The sequence below is a fragment of the Salvelinus alpinus genome, chromosome 1, assembly GCF_045679555.1.
Source record: "Salvelinus alpinus chromosome 1, SLU_Salpinus.1, whole genome shotgun sequence".
NCBI classification, from domain to species: Eukaryota; Metazoa; Chordata; class Actinopteri; order Salmoniformes; family Salmonidae; genus Salvelinus; species Salvelinus alpinus.
The window spans coordinates 62,273,586-62,297,096 of NC_092086.1; the positions used below are offsets into that span (position 1 = coordinate 62,273,586).

The window sequence follows — 23,511 nt, forward strand, 5'->3', positions numbered from 1 at the left end:
TCCAGCTTCAGCGAATTTTGCAATTCGTTCCAGTCGTTGGCAGCAGAGAACTGGAAGGAAAGGCGGCCAAAGGAGGTGTTGGCTTTGGGGATGACCAGTGAGATATACCTGCTGGAGCGTGTGCTACAGGTGGGTGTTGTTATCGTGACCAGTGAGCTAGCAAAGACTTATAGATGACCTGGAGCCAGTGGGTCTGGCGATGAATATGTAGCGAGGGCCAGCCAACGAGAGCATACAGGTTATCAAGGGATCCAATAATTTTGAGCCCCACTGTACGTCTCTGTATACTTGGGAACAGATTTCATACATACAAATATTTTTGGGGATTCATTCCTGGTGATTTAAAAAAAATATATATATAATATCTTTACTAAAAACTTTGGAGGACCCCAAAAATTCACTTGCAGGCCGGTTTTGGCCCACTGGCCGCTTGTTGCAGACCCCTGCTGTAGGCCGACACAAACAATCGCTGCCAGTAGGATGAAATTGCACCCTATTCCCTATAGGCTATATTGCACTACATCCCTATATATAGTGCACTACTTTGATAGGGTTCAGATACACACACGGATATACACACACACCGATACAAACGTTGAGTGTTTTGTTTGTCGACTGGCCGTATGTCTAATTATAAGGTCTGAGTGATACATTATGCATAAACAATAAGTAACAGGCATATTTTTTATCGCTCTCTGCCAGCAAAAAACCTTTTAAGGATAATCACTTACAACTACTACAACCTTAATAATCCACAGCAGTGGGATTATCTCACTAAATATGAGCTTTAGAGAGCTAGCTGCTGCTGGTGCTGCCTGTCCTGACCTGGCTGGTTTAGATGGATGAGAGGGAGGCAGGATAAAGATCTACTACAGAGAGACTTAGACCCAACACTGGCTGGCTGGGGCACGCAGGACAGACATCAGCTAGCTACAACACACAGCTGGACACTGGATGAGGGAGAGGTCTGCTGCTTTAAAACATGGAAGAAATGGTTTAAAAGCCCAACCCAAAAGGGTCTTATCTTTTGAATTGTATAATAAGTGCTGCATTTGTCTTTGGCCAGTATGCTACATGACAGTGCCATGTGAGAGAGAGAGAGAGAAAGGTTAAGGCACAAAGCTGGACACTGTATGAAAGAAGAGTCAGACCACCCAACCTCAACAGGGTCCTATTCTCTTATCTCTAGCAATGTATGTGTTGTATTTGGCTTTATTTATTGAAGCCTAGGCTGTTTGATAGTACAGTCAGCACAGTGTGAGAGACAGAGAGAAATGACGTTTTTAAATCCATGAAGTCTGACGTGCAAATCCATAGGAATGACTGTGACATTTTGTTAATCTCAACAAGCAATCTGTCCTAACCACAGAGTTGAAAAGGAGGAGACAATCCATACGAGCGGTTTGATCTTGAGGAATATTTGAACCCAATTATTGAAAATAGCATTGCAGTTATTTTCATGACTAAAGACGTCAGCAGCATGTCTAATGCAAAAAAGTATCTTTATCTCTTTGTGTAGAAGATTATTGTGTGTGTCACTAGTAGATACCCATAGACTTCCAGTCATTGCGCTAACGCTAGTTAGCATTGGCACGCAAAACTACCTCTAACTTTCTACATACTGGAAACCGACATAAAAATAGTAACCACGAGTTCATCTGACTCTGGGGAAGTAGATAAAGGGCCTTATTGCCAAAATCCTGAAGTATCCCTTTAAACAAAACTCAAATACTAAGCCAATCTGAAATTGTCATCTAGTCCTACCGTTAGTGAGACTACTGTACTATGTTTTTAAGTTGAACAAGAAACTCCCCATATGAATTAAGTAGTGACTTTCCCTATGCAATAAATCGGGATTAAATGATGTGAAACAGTGTTAGAGGTCTCACCTCGTGTGGCGTGGGGCTGGTCCTGCGTGGGCTGTGATGGGGGCTGTGGTGGGACTCAGCTGACTTTGGGGAGAGATGGGTGGTGTCAGAGACAGACTTGGGGGAGCTGGAGGACTTGGTCAGGCTGATGGTGGGCAGCTCACGGTGCTTGGTGGTGGGGGAGCGTGTGAGACCTGCAGCGTGAGGGGTGGCCCCCATCTGGAGAGTTGCCGCCACATCTACAGGGAGGAGGAAGGTACTTCATGAGCAAACAAATCTCTTTGCTTTTTTCATGTTTCATTGAAAGGATAGCGAGAGAGTAACAGGAAAGTTAGGAGAAAGTGTGCTAGAAGAGCAGTGGGTCGGATTGGAACCCATGTGAGCACAAGTACATGTGGTCTGGAGGCAGTGGCCTAGACTGCTGGACCACCTCAGGCTACAAACATACACCCTCTTCTGTGACCTGTTTGTAGTTATCCAATTGGGAGTTGGTGTTCTAGGTCCCTGGCTGATTAAACAGTGGAGTGGAGGGAGTAAAACCCTCCTGTCCCCATCTGTCTCTGTGCTTAGAGGTCACGACCCCCGAGCACAGCACCATACATGGCACACCGGGGCCAGAAAGAACTAAGGGGCTTAACCATACAGCCCGGATATCACTCACTCACCGTTGTTGACCCACGTCTCTGTGTGTGTTTGGGACCTTTGTGTGAGAGGGATTGTATATGTGTGGCATCATTCATTCAGCCACTCACTGCAAGCCCCACCAAACCAAACCAATTGATTGTGAATATGTGGGTTGTTACAATGAACCTAACAGTGATTTCAGGTACCAAGTTACTCAAAAAAGACCAGGAAAGGGTGTGATAGTGCTCATGGTAGCAGTGACAGTCTCAATGACCCAAGATCTCTAGGAACAGTAGCAGTACACGGTAGCGAGGAGTCCTAAGGGAGAGTATCTCTCTCCTCCAGACTCCAGAAGTCCACATCATCACCCAGAGAGTTCAAATCATCCCATAGGTAGGCCACCTTGATCTACAACAGAAACAGAACACCTACTGTACATGGCTGGAGGGAGGGATGGATGGATACAATAGGGATTTGAAGGGATACTTTAAAGCCAGTGGCGGCCAGGATTACAATATATTATGTTCTCAGTCCGGGTCTGCATCATGTGGAATCCCTTTCAAACGTAATCATGTCGATCTAAAAGTAATACCAACACAATCCTACATGGAGATCCAGGGTTGGAACAAACACTCTTTAGTTTAGCAATCTTCATGTGTACAATCAATCTTGGTAGGAACTATAGACCATATTGGTAAACTGTGCCTGAGGGAGATTCGGTATTAGTAGTTAAAATGAGCCAGAGGGGGCATACAAAGGCCATATGAAGATGCATTTATTGGGATGGGGAGTGTATTTCATGAAGGGAATATGAGTGAGTATGTGGAATGTATTGGTGTCGTGACGGTATTATGATATGGTTTTAATGGTTAGGGTAATATCATGGTAATAACGGTTGCCCTTTGGCATGTATCAGGAACATGATGGTAATAATGGTTGCCATGGTTACCCCCAGCGAGGCCCACACCGTTGGTCAGATGGCAGAGGGCATGGTTAGTGAGGAGTGTGGAGCCAGCCAGGTCCAGTTTGCCGGCCTGCAGTCGGAAGGTCTCCAGCTCATGGCTGAGCAGGCCGAACTGTTCACTCTGGCTGCGACATTTATCCTCCAACTCACGCACCTTAGACTGAAGACAGCACGGAGAGAGATAGAGGTACACACACGTACACACACGTACACACACACATGTACACACGTACACACACACACACACACACACACACACACACACACACACACACACACACACACACACACACACACACACACACACACACACACACACACACACACACACACACACACACACACACACACACACACACACACACACGATTTAGTTTCAGCTCCTAGGCAAACAAAATATCATAGGCTAATGAAAGGGTATTTGTGTGGTGGCCTACTTTGACAATCTGCCTATTTAAAAATTATATTACTGGAATATCAACTTTAAAAAATGTACTTATTATATGCATAAACACTCACAATTACAATCACATTTAGGATCAAATGAAAAGACAAAAAGGCGGGAAAAGGAGTGAGAAGGTTGAGTAACAGGTTTCAGGGCCTTAGTAGGAGGTGTTGGTTTTGTGGGTGACAAACAGAATCTGAAGCGTAGCTAGCGTAGTTTGCAGCGAGTTGCATGTCCTCCGACACAGTTCTGCAGCGCTCACAGTCACACTAGCAAAGCCACGGCCACAGCTCAGTCAGAACGCTCTAACAGGGTTTAGCATCAGCCCCCAGTGAGTTTCTATAACCGGCTGCTTTCACTTCCGGTTGTGGTGGGAGTTTCCTGGTAGTGATGTGACAGGGCCCCTAGCTAAACGAAACACACACACACTGACACACACACACACACACTGACACACACACACACACACACACACACACACACACACACACACACACACACACACACACACACACACACACACACACACACACACACACACACACACACCTTCCTGTCAAACCTCTCACCTACACCACCAAGCACAGCCTGTCCCAAATGACTGCTCGAACTCTAACATGAACCAAGTCACAAAGTGGGAGATATAGCAAGTAGATCCAGCTAATGTATGACATTTTACATTTTAGTAACATCTTTCCTCAATAAAGTAGCTAACAGCAAAGTCAGAGCTAGTAAGGGGCGGAAAAAGTCAAGTGCAAGTGTTGGTTCACAAAAGTATTTTCTTTTGGTGGGGGCATGCTACCCGTTCTCTTACGAGATTTGAGTCACTGTGCTGACTATAGGATAGATCAAGCTCCCAATAGTGAGATACAAAACTACGTTGAGAGGAGAGAGAGAGAAGCCCCACTATGTCAGGGTCACAGCTCGACTGCCAAGAAAGCAGGCTAACTCTATCTTAACACCTTGAGCTTAAGAACCAAGCCAATTCTCCTATGAACAAGGTTCAGTTTACTCAGCCCAGCGGGGGACTGGATTTCATGCCATAGAGTAATCTAACAGCAGCGTCACTCGGCCTGACCTGTTTAACACTGACTTTAATCACCTACACTCACTCTCTCACACTCCAAATCTTCCCTCACTCACTCTCTCACACTCCACTCCCTCCCTCACATTCCACTCTCTCTCTCTCTGTGTGTGTGTGGACGTGTATAGTTAAACACGTCCATACACACAGCGCACACACGGACACATACTAATACACATTCACACACAGAGGGCCAGCCGGCATCAGAGGGTTTCTCCGTGTCAACACAAAGGGATTATTTAAAATGAACACAATTACTACTAGGCTTGTTATGTAACTGGCTGAACCACACAGATGTGTAGGAAAAGGCACATAGGACAGTACACTGACACACGCCGGCCTGGCTGGAGCCTATCACCTCTCAGAGAGAGCCCAAATAAGCTTGTCATGTTGTATTCAAAGCCTGTTACAACACTATAGACCACCTCTGCTGTAGCTAGAGAACATATGAGGTCATCTTTGCCTTTCCATAAATACATCCTAGAAACCAATAACTTCAGGTATAGAACTTCGGTAGCGTTTTCCTCAGATTTGCTTTATTAAAGTCCCCAGAGACAATAAATACGGCCTCAGGTTTAGTGCTGTTACGGTGACCATATTACCGCCACACCGGCGGTCACGATTCATGATGGCAGTCAAATTCCATGTGACCATTTAGTCACGGTAATTAGGCTTCTCCAAGCTCTGATGCTGCTAACTGCCTGGTACTCTGCACTCTATTGTCCCTCTAATCATTCTGACATCAATGGAAATGTATTCGAAAATCAAACACTTAATGAGAGCCCATGAGCTCATGTTGCGTAACATTTCTATAGGCTATGCAATTGCGTCAGAAAACAGAGTGATGGCCTCTATTAAAAAGAGGAGGATCCCATCAGCTTTCTGTAGGCTAGGCCTAGCATATTTATTTCTCAAATTTCCTAAAAGTTAGCACATTGCTTCTCTTCACAACAGGATTATAGCCTACCTGGCTGGCATGAAAATGAACTATGTGAAAAGCATCCTCCAATCGCTTTTTAAGTGCCTAGATGACATGTATTTTTTTCCATTGCCCGTTTCGAGATAGGTGCATGATAATGGTCCATTCTAAATCAAAACATATTTCACACATATATTATTTAGTATATTTAAAGACAAGATTAAATCAAGAATAGTGTAATGGGTGACAACATTAGCATATCACTTGTGAATAATTTATTATCACTCGTGAATAATGCCTACGTCACGGATCCCCCCGGTACTGATGCTCATTCTGTTCACCAGTACGTCACCGGCTTTCTAGGGTTCACTGAACGGGATTCATTATCATCAACCCCGGACTGTCTTGTCTGATTACACACACCTGGTTCCCATTTCCCCTGATTAGTATGTTATATATGTGCCCTCTGTTCCCTCTGTCTTTGTCAGTTACTGTTCCCATGTCCGTTGGTGGTGTGAGTACCTATGCGTTGGTGCAGCTGTTATATAAAGCACACAGCATGTTGTGTTTTATGGGTATCGTCCCGTGTCATTCAACGAGGTTTACCCTCGCTTGTTTGTTTGGGTACAGCCCAGTGTTTTTGTATACGTGTTTGTTTTGGGTGTATTAAAAACCCCTATTGTGTATTCCTGCACCTGTCTCCAAATCCTTTATACCAGCGTGACAGCCTAGCTTAATGCAAACAGCGCATTATGATTTTTGTAACTTTTTCAAATCACAGTCAAATCACACCTCATGTAGCCTAGTCCATAGGCCTATATGTTTTGACAAGGTTTGTATCACAACTAAAGTGGCCAAATAACTTTACAGCGGGTGTAGAGCCTAACTGGCATACATACGTGAGTTTATAGTTTGGGGAAGATCATTTTCATCATAAAAATTACCTTCATAATAAAAGCAAAACATGTATAAATCGCATTTGTGGTCACTTATGAGAATGGTGTTTTCCTGCTTTTCCTGCGCTTATAGCCTACTGTCCTGTGCGCATTGCTGTGCTTATAATGTGAAGAAATAGCCTAATAGTATATCAACATTTTGAGCTAAATGTTCTCATCTGCTGCGTCAGGCTCATTGCTTGAAACAGGTTTTTTGATCCTAGTGGTTGTATTAATTTGGGATCTATCGTATCCCACAACTGTTCAAGACTATGTATGTTTGGAATATTTATAGGTCAACTTTTGTACTATGGGGGAAAATAGATTGACATATGCTAGTGCTTTTGCTTTTCAGCTGACGAAAAGTAAATGTGGACAGTTCTTCCAATATCTACAATATGCGCCTTGGACAAGGACGCACGCAGTTGATGCCCGATGTCTTCGCGCAGCCTGTACTTGTAGCCTGTGAGAAAGACCAGATCACGTGATGGAGAGCCATTTGAGTGAGAGGTGTTTCGGCACGAATTATAATTGTTAAATTCAGCCCAAGGGCACAATGGCCACTAGCCGCAAAAGGTATGGATTTTTTTTTAGCATTCAGCCTTTTAGGAGGCATTATGGCCACACAAAGGGAATGCAGCAGGGAAATTCGAGGCATTATCAAGTGCTTGTCAAATTGTGAAGGAGAGACTGATGAAGTGTGTACAGCCTGCGCAAAAAACAAAGCAGAGCTCATGCCTTTCATGCGTTTCATGCATCATTTTTTCAAATGATCATTACAGTCGCATAATGCAGCCTTAGAATGTATTAAAAATGTAAACATACAGCCCAACATTTGTATCACAACTAAAGTTACATAAGGCCTGATGAGAATATTATAAAGTGCTTTTCAAATTGTGAATGAGAGACTGATGCCTTTCATGCAACTCTTTTCAAATCATCATAAGTTCCATCATCTAAACATTTAGCCTAAAGTTGCATAAATACATCTACATTCAGCATATAGGAGTAGCTGTTTCTTTGTTAACCGCTCAACACAAAATAGCTGCATGTGCGCACTCCCTCAAATCGTTTGGAGAAAATATCATTTCTATTTTATTCAGTTATGTTAAATTGTATTCTTCATACTATAAAATAGTATAAAATAATGTCACAGAATTCTAAGCAAATCTTGTTCGCTATATTAACTAGTGTAGCCTACAGCCATATGGCATAGCCAGATCAGGACCTAACATAAGGACAACTCAGTATGCTATTCTGTTCTTCTGAAATAGACTACATTTTCTTCATATAATGTTTCTTTAGACCTGTCTAAAATAAATTATGGATTTATTGTGAAGGTGTAGGCTATAATACATGGATTTATTAGACTTTTAAAAATGCAGATGTTCCAAAGGTCTGCATCAGTGGCTTGTAGGCTATGCATGGAAGCCAGGAGATGCTAAATGTGTTTATGTTCATAAAGGTAAGTTACTGTGAGACTGTCAGTTATTTGCTTGACAATCACCGCCACAGCCCTAATCAGGGTATCACCGGTCACATTTAAATTTGTCCTTGATTCTCAAACTAACTAGCCACTACTTGCTGCAAGGACACTTGTGTCTAGGACTTTGTAAAGGCAAGGTGTACTCTATACTGTGAACCATCAGATCCTCCTCTCCACCCTCTCCGAGCTGGGCATCTCCGGCGCGGCCCACGCTTGGATTGCGTCCTACCTGACAGGTCGCTCCTACCAGGTGGCGTGGCGAGAATCTGTCTCCGCACCACGTGCTCTCACCACTGGTGTCCCCCAGGGCTCTGTTCTAGGCCCTCTCCTATTCTCGCTATACACCAAGTCACTTGGCTCTGTCATATCCTCACATGGTCTCTCCTATCATTGCTATGCAGACGACACACAATTAATCTTCTCCTTTCCCCCCTCTGATAACCAGGTGGTGAATCGCATCTCTGCATGTCTGGCAGACATATCAGTGTGGATGACGGATCACCACCTCAAGCTGAACCTCGGCAAGACGGAGCTGCTCTTCCTCCCGGGGAAGGACTGCCCGTTCCATGATCTCGCCATCACGGTTGACAACTCCATTGTGTCCTCCTCCCAGAGTGCTAAGAACCTTGGCGTGATCCTGGACAACACCCTGTCGTTCTCAACTAACATCAAGGCGGTGACCCGTTCCTGTAGGTTCATGCTCTACAACATTCGCAGAGTACGACCCTGCCTCACGCAGGAAGCGGCGCAGGTCCTAATCCAGGCACTTGTCATCTCCCGTCTGGATTACTGCAACTCGCTGTTGGCTGGGCTCCCTGCCTGTGCCATTAAACCCCTACAACTCATCCAGAACGCCGCAGCCCGTCTGGTGTTCAACTTTCCCAAGTTCTCTCACGTCACCCCGCTCCTCCGCTCTCTCCACTGGCTTCCAGTTGAAGCTCGCATCCGCTACAAGACCATGGTGCTTGCCTACGGAGCTGTGAGGGGAACGGCACCTCCGTACCTTCAGGCTCTGATCAGGCCCTACACCCAAACAAGGGCACTGCGTTCATCCACCTCTGGCCTGCTCGCCTCCCTACCTCTGAGGAAGTACAGTTCCCGCTCAGCCCAGTCAAAACTGTTCGCTGCTCTGGCACCCCAATGGTGGAACAAACTCCCTCACGACGCCAGGTCAGCGGAGTCAATCACCACCTTCCGGAGACACCTGAAACCCCACCTCTTTAAGGAATACCTAGGATAGGATAAAGTAATCCTTCTAACCCCCCCCCCCTTAAAAGAGTTAGATGCACTATTGTAAAGTGGTTGTTCCACTGGATATCATAAGGTGAATGCACCAATTTGTAAGTCGCTCTGGATAAGAGCGTCTGCTAAATGACTTAAATGTAAATGTAAATGTGTAGTAGTCTGTCTATCTATCTACACAGAGGCTTAAGGTGGGGGTTGGTAACAGGGTGGATGAGGTTGGGATCTGGGCTAGAGTATCAGGACAGAGGCTTTGTGTTGCTGGTACCTGCATGCAGTCCAGAGTAGTCTGGTTAGCAGGGAAACAAAGCACAGAAAAAAAGCACTTTAAAAACAAACTCATGCTTGTGAAAAGTGGAGTTGAGGAAGAAAAACATGGTTAATAGATTAGAGTCCAGGTCCTGAGAGAGAAGGGTCCGTCGGCGTAAATCATAGAGATGGGGATAGAAACGGACCGTATGGACACTATAATCTCATCACTATTTCTCTCTGTCTTCCATACCTCCTCTGGAGGGAGAGAGAGACTTTTACAAGTGATGGTCTTTGTTTAGAGAGATGGAGAGGAAGAGAGTAGGAGGAATAGTAATGAGCAATTCAAACAAAACAGGAGCGTAACGGTACTGTACCAGCTCCCTCTGCAACACAAGCTGGATCAAGTCCTACAACAGAATACATACACACTTCATTTACACAGAGAAACACAACACATGAACACACTGTATAACAAAGGGTTTACTGACACAATGACAATATACACTATGATGATCAGTCTGTCGGAGGTTCTTTCACCGTTTAAATTGTTGAACATAAAATACTGTAGAAACACTAGCAAATCAGCTCCAAGTGATTTTTAGTTTGGAAATCTTTTCCAAAGTATTCCCACGCATAATAGAGAGATATATGTGGTCGTACACAAATGTAAGCAAGGTTTGAAATTATTATGCTTTGGTAAAATACTATATCTGTTTGGGCTTCTTGCGGTCAATTTGCAGTCTACAAATTATTAGAAAAATTCGTCCCTTGGCTGAATCTAGTTGATGATCCCTGCTCTAAAACAAACACACTCTACCCCTCACTTCTCTGGGGGGAGAGAGAGAGAGAGAGAGAGAGAGAGAGAGTCAGTGACTTCCACTAGCTATTGTGGCTTAGATAAATATTGATATATTCCCCTCGAGCGTGCAAGTTCACCTCAGTCTCATTAGCCAAGTCTGTAGGCCTATACTATAGCATGTTGAGGGAGGCCCTGCGTTTCATAGACAGTCCTGTGTTACACAGCCAGGCTACCTTCATGTGACAGAGAGGGAATAATAATGTAGTGTCTATAGAACTACAACAACCGCACCTCTGCACCAATAGAAATATCATCAGAAACATAGAAATACAAGATCTAGACCTCTGTCTGCACCATAGAAGTTCCTCTGTGGAGATGGGAGAACCTTCCAGAAGGAAAAAGCATCTATGCAGCACTCCACCATAGAAGTACAAGATCTAGACCTCTATTGGCACCATAAAAATACAAGATCAAGACCAGACTTACCTCCAGCAACTGTACCACCCCCTCATGCTCCCTCTTGGCAAAAAACTCAGCCTGTTGAATTGAAAAATAAACACTGTTTTTTTATTTATTAGTTCACATCTAGTCCCTCTCAAAAGTTCTCTCTAGAACTAAACAAACAACTTTGCACCCAAAGGCTGCCTCCTACTGGACAAAGTCTTAATTACCTATAATATAAGAGATGACAACCTTTTTTATTTGAGTTTGATTGGGTTTTGCGGAGTGATTGCTGGGAACAGGGTTTCTTGGCAGTTGTGGTTATATACAGTGCATTTGGAAAGTATTCAGACTCTTTGACTTTTTCTACTTTGTAACGTTACATCTAAAATGGATTAAATAAAAAGCAATCCGTAGCAATCTACACACAATAACCCATAATAACAAAGTGAAAACAATTTTAGAATTTTTTGCAAATGTATTAAAACAAAAAACAGAAATACCTTATTTACATAAGTATCTAGACCCTTTGCTATGATACTCGAAATTGCGCTCAGGTGCATCCTGTTTCCATTGATCATCCTTGAGATGTTTCTACAACTTGATTGGTACCTGTGGTAAATTCAATTGATTGGACATGGTTTGGAATGACACACACCTGTCTATATAAGGTCCCACAGTCAACAGTGTATGTCAGAGCAAAAACCAAGCCAAGAGGTCGAGAGAACTGTCCGTAGAGCTCATAGCCAGGATTGTGTCGAGGGACAGATCTGGGGAAGGGTACCACAACATTTCTGCAGCATTGAAGGTCCTCAAGAACACAGTGGCCTCCATCATTCTTAAATGGAAGAAGTTTGGAATCACCAAGACACTTCCTAGAGCTGGCCGCCCGGCCAAACTGAGCAATCGGGGGAGAATGGTCTTGGTCAGGGAGGTTTGTCATTATGGGGTATTGTGTGTAGAATGATGAGAAAAAACAAACAATATAATCCATTTGATAATAAGGCTGTAACGTAACTAGTCAGGATCGAGGGAAAGATGAACAGAGCAAAGTACAGAGAGATCCTTGATGAAAACGTGCTCCAGAGCGCTCAGGACCTCAGACTGGGGGTGAAGGTTCACCTTCCAACAGGACAACGACCCTAAGCACACAGCCAAGACAATGCAGGAGTGGCTTTGGGACAAGTCTCTGAATGTTCTTGAGTGGCCTAGCCAGAGCCCGGACTTGAACCCGATCTAACATCTTCGGAGAGACCTGAAAATAGCTCTGCAGCAACACTCCCCATCCAACCTGACAAAGCTTGAGAGGATCTACAGAGAAGAATGGGAGAAAGTCCCCAAATACAGTTGTGCCAAGCTTGTAGCGTCATACCCAAGAAGACTCAAGGCTGTACTCGCTGCCAAAGGTGCTTCAACAAAGTATTGAGTACTTATGTAAGTTTGATATTTACATTAGCAAACATTTCTAAATAACTGTTTTTGCTTTGTGTGTAGACTGATGAGGGGGGAAAAAAATCAAAAAATCAAACTACAATAATGCTGTAACCTAAAAAAGATCAAGGGGTCTGAATACACTGCAACCAATCAATTGAATTTATCACAGGCGGACTCCAATCAAGTAGTAGAAACATCTCAAGGATGATCAATGGAAACCGGATGCACCTGAGCTCAATTTCAAGACTAATTGCAAAGGTTCTGAATACTTATGTACATAAGGATATAAAAAAATGGATATAATACATTTGTAAAAAATTCTAAAAAACTGTTTTTGCTTTGTCATTATGGGGTATTGTGTGTAGAATGATGAGAAAAAACAAACAATATAATCCATTTGATAATAAGGCTGTAACGTAACAAAATGTAGAAAAAGGGAAGGGGTCTGATTACTTTCCAAATGCACTGTATATGCCATTTATATATATTTTTATGTAAGTATACATTTTACGTATAGGTCCTGGGAATTGAACCCACTGTCCTGGCATTATAAGCACCATGCTCTACCAACTGAGCTACAGAGGACCAGAGGCCATGTACGGTGCTGCTCACCCGCTGTAGCCGTTTGATCTCATCCTGTTTAAACTTGAGGATAGCCAGTGCCTGCTCATGTTCTAGTTCCAGCTGCTGCCTTCGCTCAGCGACCTCTCGCATATGCTGCAAGCAATCAAAGGAGACACGTATTTCATGTAGTCAAACAACACTGACATAATTACTCTATAGTCTCTACTCTCGGCTTCCATGAGGCAAATTCCCAGACAAATGGCAACACTATTAGCAAATGCATACTGGCAACACTACTAATAAATGCTAACACTACTATGTTTGTAGTCAAAGTGAACCTGGCCCCAGGGATCTCCGGATTCGTCACATTTGTTCTGAAATAGTGAAACTTGGAAGTGTTGCAACAGAAGACTGGAGGTGAGCCTGTACCTTTAGGACCTGCTCTAGGTTCTCCAGTTTGGCACGGAGTCTCTGGTTCTCCTCGAGAACTGAATCACGTTGAGCGGTCACTTCAGAGAGGTCTTCCCTCAGCTCCTCATTCTCAACCCGGGCCTGAGAGAGAGGGATGGGTAGAGAGAGAGAGGGATGGGGATAGAGAGAGAGTACTGACATTCCTCATGACTAGCATGAGAAGGACAGACAAAACAAATACTGTCCCATTCCATCATAGAAACAGAAGCCCTTCCGGTCTACTGAAGGTTCACGACAGAAAAGACTGTTGAGGGTTCCCATTTGAACCATAATGTAGAGATTTATTCTGTCATCAAAACAACAGTAAGCCTAAGAGGCCCTCAATAGAATAGAATGGAGACTGACCTGGTCGAGCAGCTGTGCCTTCCTCCTGAGGAGATCCGCCTCCTCCTCTAGTTGTTCATTTTTGCCCCGCTCATCCTCAAGCAGGCTCTCCTGTCAGAGCACAAACGACAACAAGAAGACAAGACTCAGATTCAACAGCCAGGGATGAAGCCATTATTTCTCATCAGTCCCAGTCAAGAGAGAGTATAGTCACTATACTGTAGTACAGCCGTAACATTAGTGCTGTAATCAGTGGAGGCTGGTGTCACTTTCATTTCAGGATGGGTTTAATGTAATGGCTGGAATGGAATTATTGGAACCTTGTGTTTCATGTGGTTGATACTGTTCCATTCATTCCATTCCAGTGGGATGTTCTCACTTCACCAGCTTCCGCTGGTCATAACACCTGGTCCACAGGTAGTAGCACGCTGAGAGTACAGTAATAAACACACGAGTGGACGGCCCTGAGGATTTCTTACCAAATCTAGACATTTCTTCTGTCTCTTCCTTACTTCATGCTCAAGGTTTTCACATTCTTTTCTCTTCTTACTCAGCTCCTGTTCCTGAAACAAAGCCAGAGCATGTCACGTTACAGCGACTACACGACCTACATGCGTCAGAAACATCCATATCTGACCATATTCGCCCCATTGAAATCTGAACACGGTGTTTGAAATAGGAGCTTTTAGTGTTGTGATCATATGTGTGTTGTTTTTGGCTGCCTATTCCTAAACGTGACAGGCCTATTTGACGTCAGACAGTAAGACTATCATGCACATGTACACTGTTCTGTGAGCCTACCCAGCTACAGTACCATGTCTATGATACCCTGTCGTGCATATCAGATGTCAAAGCATATTAACATATCATTTTTGTGTTTGACAAAAAGTGTCTGCACAAATCACGATCAATCTGTTTTGGCTCCAAAATAAAATATAAGCTCTTGATTTCCATATTGACCTCTGACATGGTAACAACGAGGTATTAACAAGCTTAGCATTCTTTAATTACTCTAAATGCAGCTTACATGCACAGTCATGCAGGCCCCCCCACCCCCCAGTAGCGAAATGGAAAAAATAAATAAATAAAAATCGGCTTATTTCAACATCCATCGCCAGACACAACAGAATAACCAAGCATTATGATGACTGCAGAAGGACTGTTATGTGTGCTGTGTGGGGGGACTCAGTGGCTAATTGACTGACGAGACGCAACAGCTGCAGCACGACAATATTGATTATTAAAAAGCGAAGACCTGTGGCCTGATTTGTTCTAACGATTATTTGTCTGTGAGCCATCCTCCAGACTACAAGCAAACATTACATCATATCCCACTCATAATATCAGTCCAGTCTCCAACGAGAGGTATGTGCATGTGTGTATGTGTCAGTATAGCTAGCCATGACAGGGTTGTATATTGTACGAGGTGAGTGGGTCAATCATATGTGTGTGAGTGTGTGTGCGTTTGTGGCATTGATGTATTTGTTCTCACCAGCAACTGTAGTCGCTGCTCCTCTGTGTGCTCCTCCTGGTGGGAGAGGCTAGGGGTGGGGGCGGGGCAGAGACCCAGTGGGGGTGGGGTCACTCGCGACCCTGACTCCTCCTCCTCTCTGGGAGTCTCCTCACACCTGGATGGAGCCTCATCTAACGCCACACACGGGGTCTCTGCTGCAACCTGCCAAGGGCACAAACCAGGAAGTTCACAATTATGCCTAAAAGGCAGACTCTGCGAGATGACGTTGCATGCACAAAGTAAACACATAATGGGTCAATTTTCGCAACTACTAAGAGCGTTGAAGAGCGAGGCTAAACTTCTCCGCTGTTTTGGTTCCGTAGTTTCCACGTTGTAGCAGTGTGAAGCGCATCCGTGCACATAATAATTAAACCTCACTTGATACAGATTAAAGAAGATAAAGAATGGGGTAAGGCAAGGGAAAACCTTGACACCTTGAGTATTACATAAGTCAACGTAATGAACAGACCTGGATTCAAATATCTCAATTACTTTCATATACATTCAAAGAATTTTACTTGAAAAGATATGTGAATGTATTTGGAAATACACTTGCAAAGTATTTGAAAAACTCATATACACAGAAAAATTATTTAAAATACCAAATACTGAAATGTATTTGAACCCAGAAGTTTCACACTGGCTCTGTAAGGCTAAAGCCAGACTAGACATAATAATACCCAGACCGACAGAGGTGCAAAGCCCATCATTCAAATCTATGGAAACCATGACTAAACAATTTTCTTTGGCTAACGGCTTGATTGAAAAGCGTTTCAATGAATTAGACGTGAGCATCATTCCCCCTGTGTAGAGAGCTGTGTCAAACAAAGGGGCTAAAAGAGAACATAGCAGAATAATAGCAGAACACAAATGTGTAATATCAACCTCAAGGTTGTGTAATATAAACCTGACTCTCAGCACCAACCAATTGACAGATAGACAGGGATTATAATACAGCTATCCTCCAGCCTTTCTTCCTTCCCAGTGGCCTGACTCCTCGGACTCCTCTACAGTCATCTAATCCACAGGGAATCCCTCCAGCCTGAACCGTGACTCACATACCAATACTAGCAGACTGGATGTAACTCTTAAGTATTCTTTAGAAAGGAGAGTCCCTCCTCTCCTTTAATTGATATTCCTTTACGATTATAATACACTGCTTAGAGTTAGGCGATTCTTCGAGTTAGGAGAAAGAGAGTACTTCTGAACCCGTATCAACTAAGCAGAGTAGGAGTGCTGATCGAGTATCAGGTATCCCCTCATATTCATTGGGAGAAGGGAAAACTGATGCTCTATCAGCACTCCTAATCTGAGACGCTTTTTAAATACAGGCGCTGATGTATTAGTATTCTATTAGGATCCATATTAGCTACAGCCAAAGCTGCAGGTACTCTTCCTGGGTTCCACCAAAAAAATAAAACATGACATAATACATACCATGAATAGACAATTACAGCTGAAGGACAGAACTACATAAAATGACATAATACAAAACATGAATAGACATGTACAAAACTACATAAATTAGATGTAGAAAAAATTACAATACATAGCATGAGTAGACAGGTACAGAACTACATACATTTAAAATAAGAATACACACTTTTATATTTTTATGCCTTAGCAGTCCATGCAACATGTACTCATAATAACAGCTACACTGAAGTCATCCATTTTGTTACAGTTGCTTACTGTTACAAATGCAAGTCCTGATCCTAATCTCTCAGAACCAGTTGTTCTGTAAACACTAACGAGAATCTCACAACATTAGGAACCACCCGTGTCCTTGGTTCTCCCGTTTGACATCAATACTATTCATAATAATAATGATTCATAGATGCTACTGACTGCAAGTGCAATGAAAATGTCAATGGAAACACAATAATTCCTCCAGCTAAGGCTTCAACCACAGATTTCACCCTAGCAACCATGCCATTCAACTCATAAATGAACAACAGATGGAGTTTTCTCCCCGCTAAGGCTTCACTTTAATCCATCACCTCAGCAACTGTGTTGGAGTTTCCTATATCTAAAGTTTCAATTGAATCCTTCACTTTACATATGTAGACTTTTTAGAGCTCCATCACTCCACTCCGTTCAATAAATTGAACAGATTCATCATCAGATTGGGGCTTCTATGAAGTATATCACCCCCTGCTCATAGCCATGAGCTACAGATAGAGTACCAATTTAATCCTTCAGCTTCATATGTGGACTTTTTAGAGATCCATCACTCCACTCCGTTCAATACACTTAAAGTCAGTCCGTTCAATACACTTAAAGTCAGAAGGGCTTCACTTACGTCCTTTGTCCTGTCTAGTGCCCTGTCTAGTGCATAGATATGAACTTAACCAAACATTTGCCGTGTTACAGTCTACCGCCCACAAAGATTTAACTGAGGTATAGTGCGTGGCCTTTGGACAAATTCATAAAATGAATAAAGTCCCCTTGATATCGAGTTTCCTACAGTTCTCTTATGGAGTTGTTTCCCATTTCCATTTCCCATTCCCCTCACCACACTCACACCCAGCAGCCTTCACCAGTCACACAAAAAATAAGAATAGACTTTTATACACATCAATAAAACTAACATCAGTAAGCTGACCAGACTATCATATCATAAGGAGCAGTATGTCCTTACTCTACTGAGGCTTTGCTTACAATTGCTTTCTCTGAGCAAGCCCTGATATCCTGATGCCAAGGGCACATCTTATCTTTAACCCAAACACCAGATGTGCTCAGGAGGGTGACACTATAGTTATTTAGGTCAGTGGCGTTGTGCTTTGATGTGAGGTTTAATTCATTTTTAAAAGCTACTTTTGCTGCTTCCTTGAGTGATTTGAGATGGCAAGGAGTTCCATGCTATCATGGCTCTATATATTACTGTGCGTTGCCTTGAATTCATTTTGGCTTTAGGGACAATGAAGAGACCTTTAGTTGCATGCCTTGTGGAATATGAATGTCTGTCAGAGCTGTAAGTTAGTTGACTGAATAGACAGTTTGGAGTTTTTAACACATTCATACTTCTAACAAAACGGAGAAGTGAAGGCAGACCATCTCTACTCTACTTTGAGCCATGAAAGGTCAACATGCATTTTGACATTAGCTCTCTTGGAACATTTTTAGGGCAATATGTTCTGTTCTGTTGTGAGCCAGCTGTAGCTTTTTTTATGTCTTTCTTTGCAGCACCTGACCATATTGCCGGGCAGTAGTCAAGATATGATAAAACTAGAGCCTGTAGAACTTGTTTAGTCAGTTGTGGTATTAAGAATGCTGTTTTTGTGTTGTATTGTTTCTGTTTGTATGTCTGTATTGTTTTTGTTAATGTCAGTTTGTGTTGGATTGATTTCTTACTTTAATATTTTGCATGAACCAAACGTTAATGATGAATTAATTATGAATGATGAATACGCTAAATCATGCGTATGTAACGTGTCTGTAAGCAGTATATAAGATATCTAACAGGACTGCCCCAATAGAGCTCCTGACAGACGTGTAATATGGTGCATCAAGATTGTTGGAACCTCTCCAGTTAACTATTAATAAACAATGACTCTTAAGATTTACTTCGAGTGTCCCTGTGTAGAATATCAATGACACAGATTATGGTCTATAATATCAAAGGCTGCACTGAAATCTAAGAGTACAGCTCCCACCATCTTCTTATTATCAATTTCTTTCAGCCAATCATAGAGTCGTTTGTGTCAGTGCAGTACATGTAGAATGCCCTTCTCTATAGACATACTGAAAGTCTGTTGTTAATTTGTTCATAGAGAAATAACAGCTGTGGCTGGGGAGGGGAACTAAGTGTGGGGAAGTGGCTCTGGATCTGGATGACATTAGTGTCTTCTCCTTGTCACCCTAGCTTCAGCGGGTTAAGAGTCAGGAATCAGGTCTCTAATTTTAGAGCCACACCTACTTATCTAATCCTGTAGAACTAGGCTAGTGCAGACAAGGCTATGACCGAGTAACAGGATCAAAGTAAGGACCAGCCAGCGCCATGTGAAGAGAAAACTCTCTCTGAAGTGACTGCTTATACCTCTATGAAGAGACCGCTCAGTGTTGCTAGCCATTTGAGACCACATAATATACTTGCACACATAATATACTTGCACACACTCACACACTTACAATATAGAACACGAGCCAGGGAAAATAACTGTATTATTATTACTATTATCATTATTAAGGTTACTATGAGCAAAAAAAAATATTCATGAAACATCAGGAGTGGAATAGAATACCTAAAATAGAACCGTAGAATAGAATACTGTCCGACTGTCAGTACACCTAAGCCCAGTCCATTGTTCTAGGGAAGTGAGGGAGTGAAAGCAGTCGGTCCCCTGAGCTCAGATAGGCATGTATAAGGAGGGAATTTGAGTGTTTGCCCACAATGCTGTGGTTCAGAGATCAGAGCCACAGATTATCAGAGTTCAGGCAGTGTGGCATGCAGGTCAGATAGTATTTGAGGGGAAGACACAGAGAGAGACGATGTTGCATAATGCCTAATGTGTTGAGTGTGAGCTATGTGATATATACAGAACAAAAATATAAAACGCAACATGTAAAGTGTTGCTCCCATGTTTCATTAGCCGAAATAAAACACGCCAGAAACTTTCCATATGCACAAAAAGCATATTTCTCAACATTTTTTGGGGGAAATTTGTTTACATCCCTGTTAGTAAGCATTTCTCCTTTGCCAAGATAATCCATCCACCTGACAGGTGTGGCATATCAAGAAACCTTGTATTTGGGACCAAAAAAACACCACTCTAAAATGTGCAGTTTTGTCACACAATCCAATGCCAAAGACGTCTCAGGTTTTGAGGTAGCGTTCAATTGGCATGCTGACTGCAGGAATGTTCACCAGAGCTGTTGCCAGAGAAATGCTATTTTCTCTACCATAAGCCTAGGCTAGTGTCGTTTTAGAGAATTTGGCAGTACGTCCAACCGGCCTCAGGAGTGGAATAGACCGCAGACCTCGTGTAACCATGCCAGCCCAAGACCTCCACATCCGGCTTCTTCACCTGCGGGATCGTCTGATACCAGCCACCCAGACAGCTGATGAAACTGAGTAGTATTTCTGTCTGTAATAAAGCCCTTTTGTGGGGAAAAACGTATTGTGATTGGCTGGGCCTGGCTCCCCAGTGGGTGGGCCTATGCCCTCCCAGGCCCACCCATGGATGCGATTTTGTTACTAAACTGTAGTAACTTGTCAGCCAACAGGCAGTGTTATGCCTTGCTGTGTTTAACCCGTATAGTGCTGTTTCTGTGTGTAAATAGACAAGTCCCATGCTGATATTGAATCCAAGTTGAGTGTATGTAAACTTCTGACCCACTGGGAATGTGATGAAGGAAATAAAAGCTGAAATAAATCATTCTCTCAACTATTATTCTGACATTTCACATTCTTAAAATAAAGTGGTGATCCTAACTGACCTAAGACAGGGAATTTTTACAAGGATTAAATGTCAGGAATTGTGAAAAACTGAGTTTAAATGTATTTTGCTAAGGTGTATGTACTTCCAACTTCCAACTTCAACTGTAGGTAGGGGTAAAAGTGACTAGGCAATCAGGATAGATAATAAACAGAACAACAGTATTGTGTGTGAAGTGTGTGAAAGTGGGTCTATTTCCAAGTGTGTGTGTGTGTGTGGCGTCAATATACATGTATGTTTTTTGTGCGTGTTAGCGTAGTGTGTGTGTGTGTGTGTGTGTGTATGTCAGTGTAGTATGTGTGAGTGTAAGTGTTCGTGTAGTATGTGTGAGTGTGTGGGTACAGTCTAGTGAGTGTGCATAGAGCCAGTGCAAGAGAGTCAGTGAAAAAATTTAAATAATAACATTGACCCCTTTATAATTATAAAAACAATGTTAATTGTCAGGGTAGCCATTTGATGAAATGTTCATCAGTCTTATGGCTTGGGGGTAAAAGCTTTTCATGAGCCTTTTGGTCCCAGATTTGCCGCCCCAGTGCCATGCGGTAGCAGAGGGAACAGTCTATGGACCTAGGTGGCTGGCGTCTTTGACCATTTTTAGGGCCTTCCTCTGACACTGCCTGGTATAGAGGTCCTGGATGGCAAAGAGTTCGGCCCCAGTGATGTACTGGGCGGTACGCATTACCCTCTGTAGCGCCTTGCAGTTGCCGAGCAGTTTCCATACCAAGCGGTGATGCAGCCTGTCAAGATGGTACAGTCATGGTGCAGCTGTAGAACTTTTTGAGGATCTGAGGGCCCATGCCAAATCTTTTCAGCCTCCTGAGGGGAAAGAGGCGTTGCTGTGCCCTCTTCCCGACTGTGTTGGTGTTTGGGCCATGATAGGTCCTTAGTGAATGTGGACATCGAGGAACTTGAAGCTCACAACCCGCTCCACTAAACCAATCACTCCAAATGTCAGAACATGCACATTGACATTGCATTGTTGGAATCGTTGTGCAACATTATGCAATGTAACTTGTCAGTCAATTATGGGTATGGCTGGCTTCTTTTCAATTACAGTAACTACTTAGTAACTACTCATCTGTAACGGCTTGCGGCAGTGGCAGGAAAGAAAAGTACTTGCAGGGCAGGTGGCAGAAGCAATGTTGTTTTTGTTGGTTTTTAGTGTAATACATTGTTTCATTTGTTAGTTTTTATCCAGATTTTGTACTTTATTTACACAGCAAGGAAAGAGAGGAGACGATAGATCAGCTAGATCCATAGGACAGAAAGTGGCGGACCTGACGGTTAGTGTGGAGTCGGCAGCACTTCAGTTGTATTTGATCATTGTTTGGTGGTAAAGCAAGTGGGAAGTCTTTCCATTATGACCACACCATGACTGTTGCGTCCACTCCTGAGGCTTTGTTACCCCAAAAAACACAAGCTTCAATCATAGTTCACAGCCATGATACTAGTCTGCAGTCTATTCTGACATCACGTCCATGCCTCGATAAGAGCCAATTAGATGAGGCTTGTGAAGTTGTAATAATAGGGTGTGAACCATGAATTCCACCTAACTCTGTGTCCAGCCACATGAAGCCACAGGAGTGGTCCATGACTACACAACAAACACCTGGCCTTGGCAACCATCTCTGGACCACACATACACTACTTTACCTGACACAGCACAAGGCATAGCCTGAGGTTATCAAACCAGTAGTTTATTAACTATAAAACAACTGCACAAAAAGCCTAGTTCATATCTACTGAGCGGGTAAACTATACAATATGCCTACTAGCAGTAGCCTGGATCCGTGCTTCCTAAAGCATGATGTGCACTATGCCTACACACATACGACATGGACAATGCAACACAAGGCCCGGTCCATGGCTAAACGGAGAGCCTATAAAACGTCACACAAGACCTGATTCATACTTGGACTACAACATACTAAAGCGCATCGACCTAAAGCATGGCTCACGCTTTCAATAGTACATGCCCACTACACTAGGTTTATTTAATGGTTACTGAGGGACAGTAGGGCAGGTCCATGCTTACTAAAGCACACACTGTTCAACCTACACATACTATAGCTCCATTCCTACTAAAGCACCATACACATCCTATAGGTGTAGTCCATCCATAAAGTAAGCCAGGTCCATGCTTACTGCAGTAGTGTCAAAAGAACCCATTCAGTCAGCCCTGGTCCAGGATGCCAGAAGAACATTGGTAACTAATAAAGCATATACTATGCATAATACTACACATATACTACAGACAGTCCTGTTTGTATGTCCCATAAATAAATCATCAGCTCTATGCAGAAACAGTGCCTTTTCTTTATTTTCCTTGATATTCACCCGTTGAAGTGTCCTGAGGTGAGGAATGTTTTTACTTTATTTTCAAGTCCCTCAGTCAAGCACCTGGGCTGAAGAATGTTTGGGTACACTTTCTTTACACAAAATAGATGTTTATTCTACGCATACTATAGGTAGAGTATGGAAGGCCAGGTCCATGCTACTGTACATGGACATACTGTACACACTTAACATACCATAGATTTATACTCTAGGTTAAGGTACTCTAGGCCAGGTCCATGCTTACAGCAGTAGTGTCACATCCCATTCAGTCAGCAGAGCCCTGGGCCTGGATAGGATGCAATAAGCACATTGGTGTAATCCCTGTGGAGGACTACTGAAACAGGTAACTGGATCACTTCTTTTTAAAAGCA

The 23,511-nt window shown here is 43.0% G+C and overlaps 1 protein-coding gene across 7 annotated transcripts in view; it reads right to left on the minus strand.

The window, feature by feature from the left end:
• LOC139582855 (peripheral-type benzodiazepine receptor-associated protein 1-like) overlaps positions 1-23,511 on the minus strand; it is a 194,116-nt gene that overhangs the window by 38,997 nt on the left and 131,608 nt on the right. For 5 of the 7 annotated variants that reach the window (XM_071413283.1, XM_071413247.1, XM_071413275.1 and 2 more), the window contains 9 exons: positions 15,345-15,527; positions 14,332-14,415; positions 13,874-13,963; positions 13,487-13,609; positions 13,106-13,210; positions 11,105-11,155; positions 10,194-10,226; positions 3,442-3,616; positions 1,890-2,107 (listed from right to left, as the gene is read on the minus strand). In XM_071413283.1, the coding sequence (XP_071269384.1) occupies positions 1,890-2,107; positions 3,442-3,616; positions 10,194-10,226; positions 11,105-11,155; positions 13,106-13,210; positions 13,487-13,609; positions 13,874-13,963; positions 14,332-14,415; positions 15,345-15,527 (1,062 nt within the window). Of the gene's footprint in view, positions 1-1,889; positions 2,108-3,441; positions 3,617-9,835; positions 9,857-10,193; positions 10,227-11,104; positions 11,156-13,105; positions 13,211-13,486; positions 13,610-13,873; positions 13,964-14,331; positions 14,416-15,344; positions 15,528-23,511 lie in introns of all 7 variants that reach the window. The other 2 variants (XM_071413257.1, XM_071413266.1) reach the window with 2 other exon arrangements.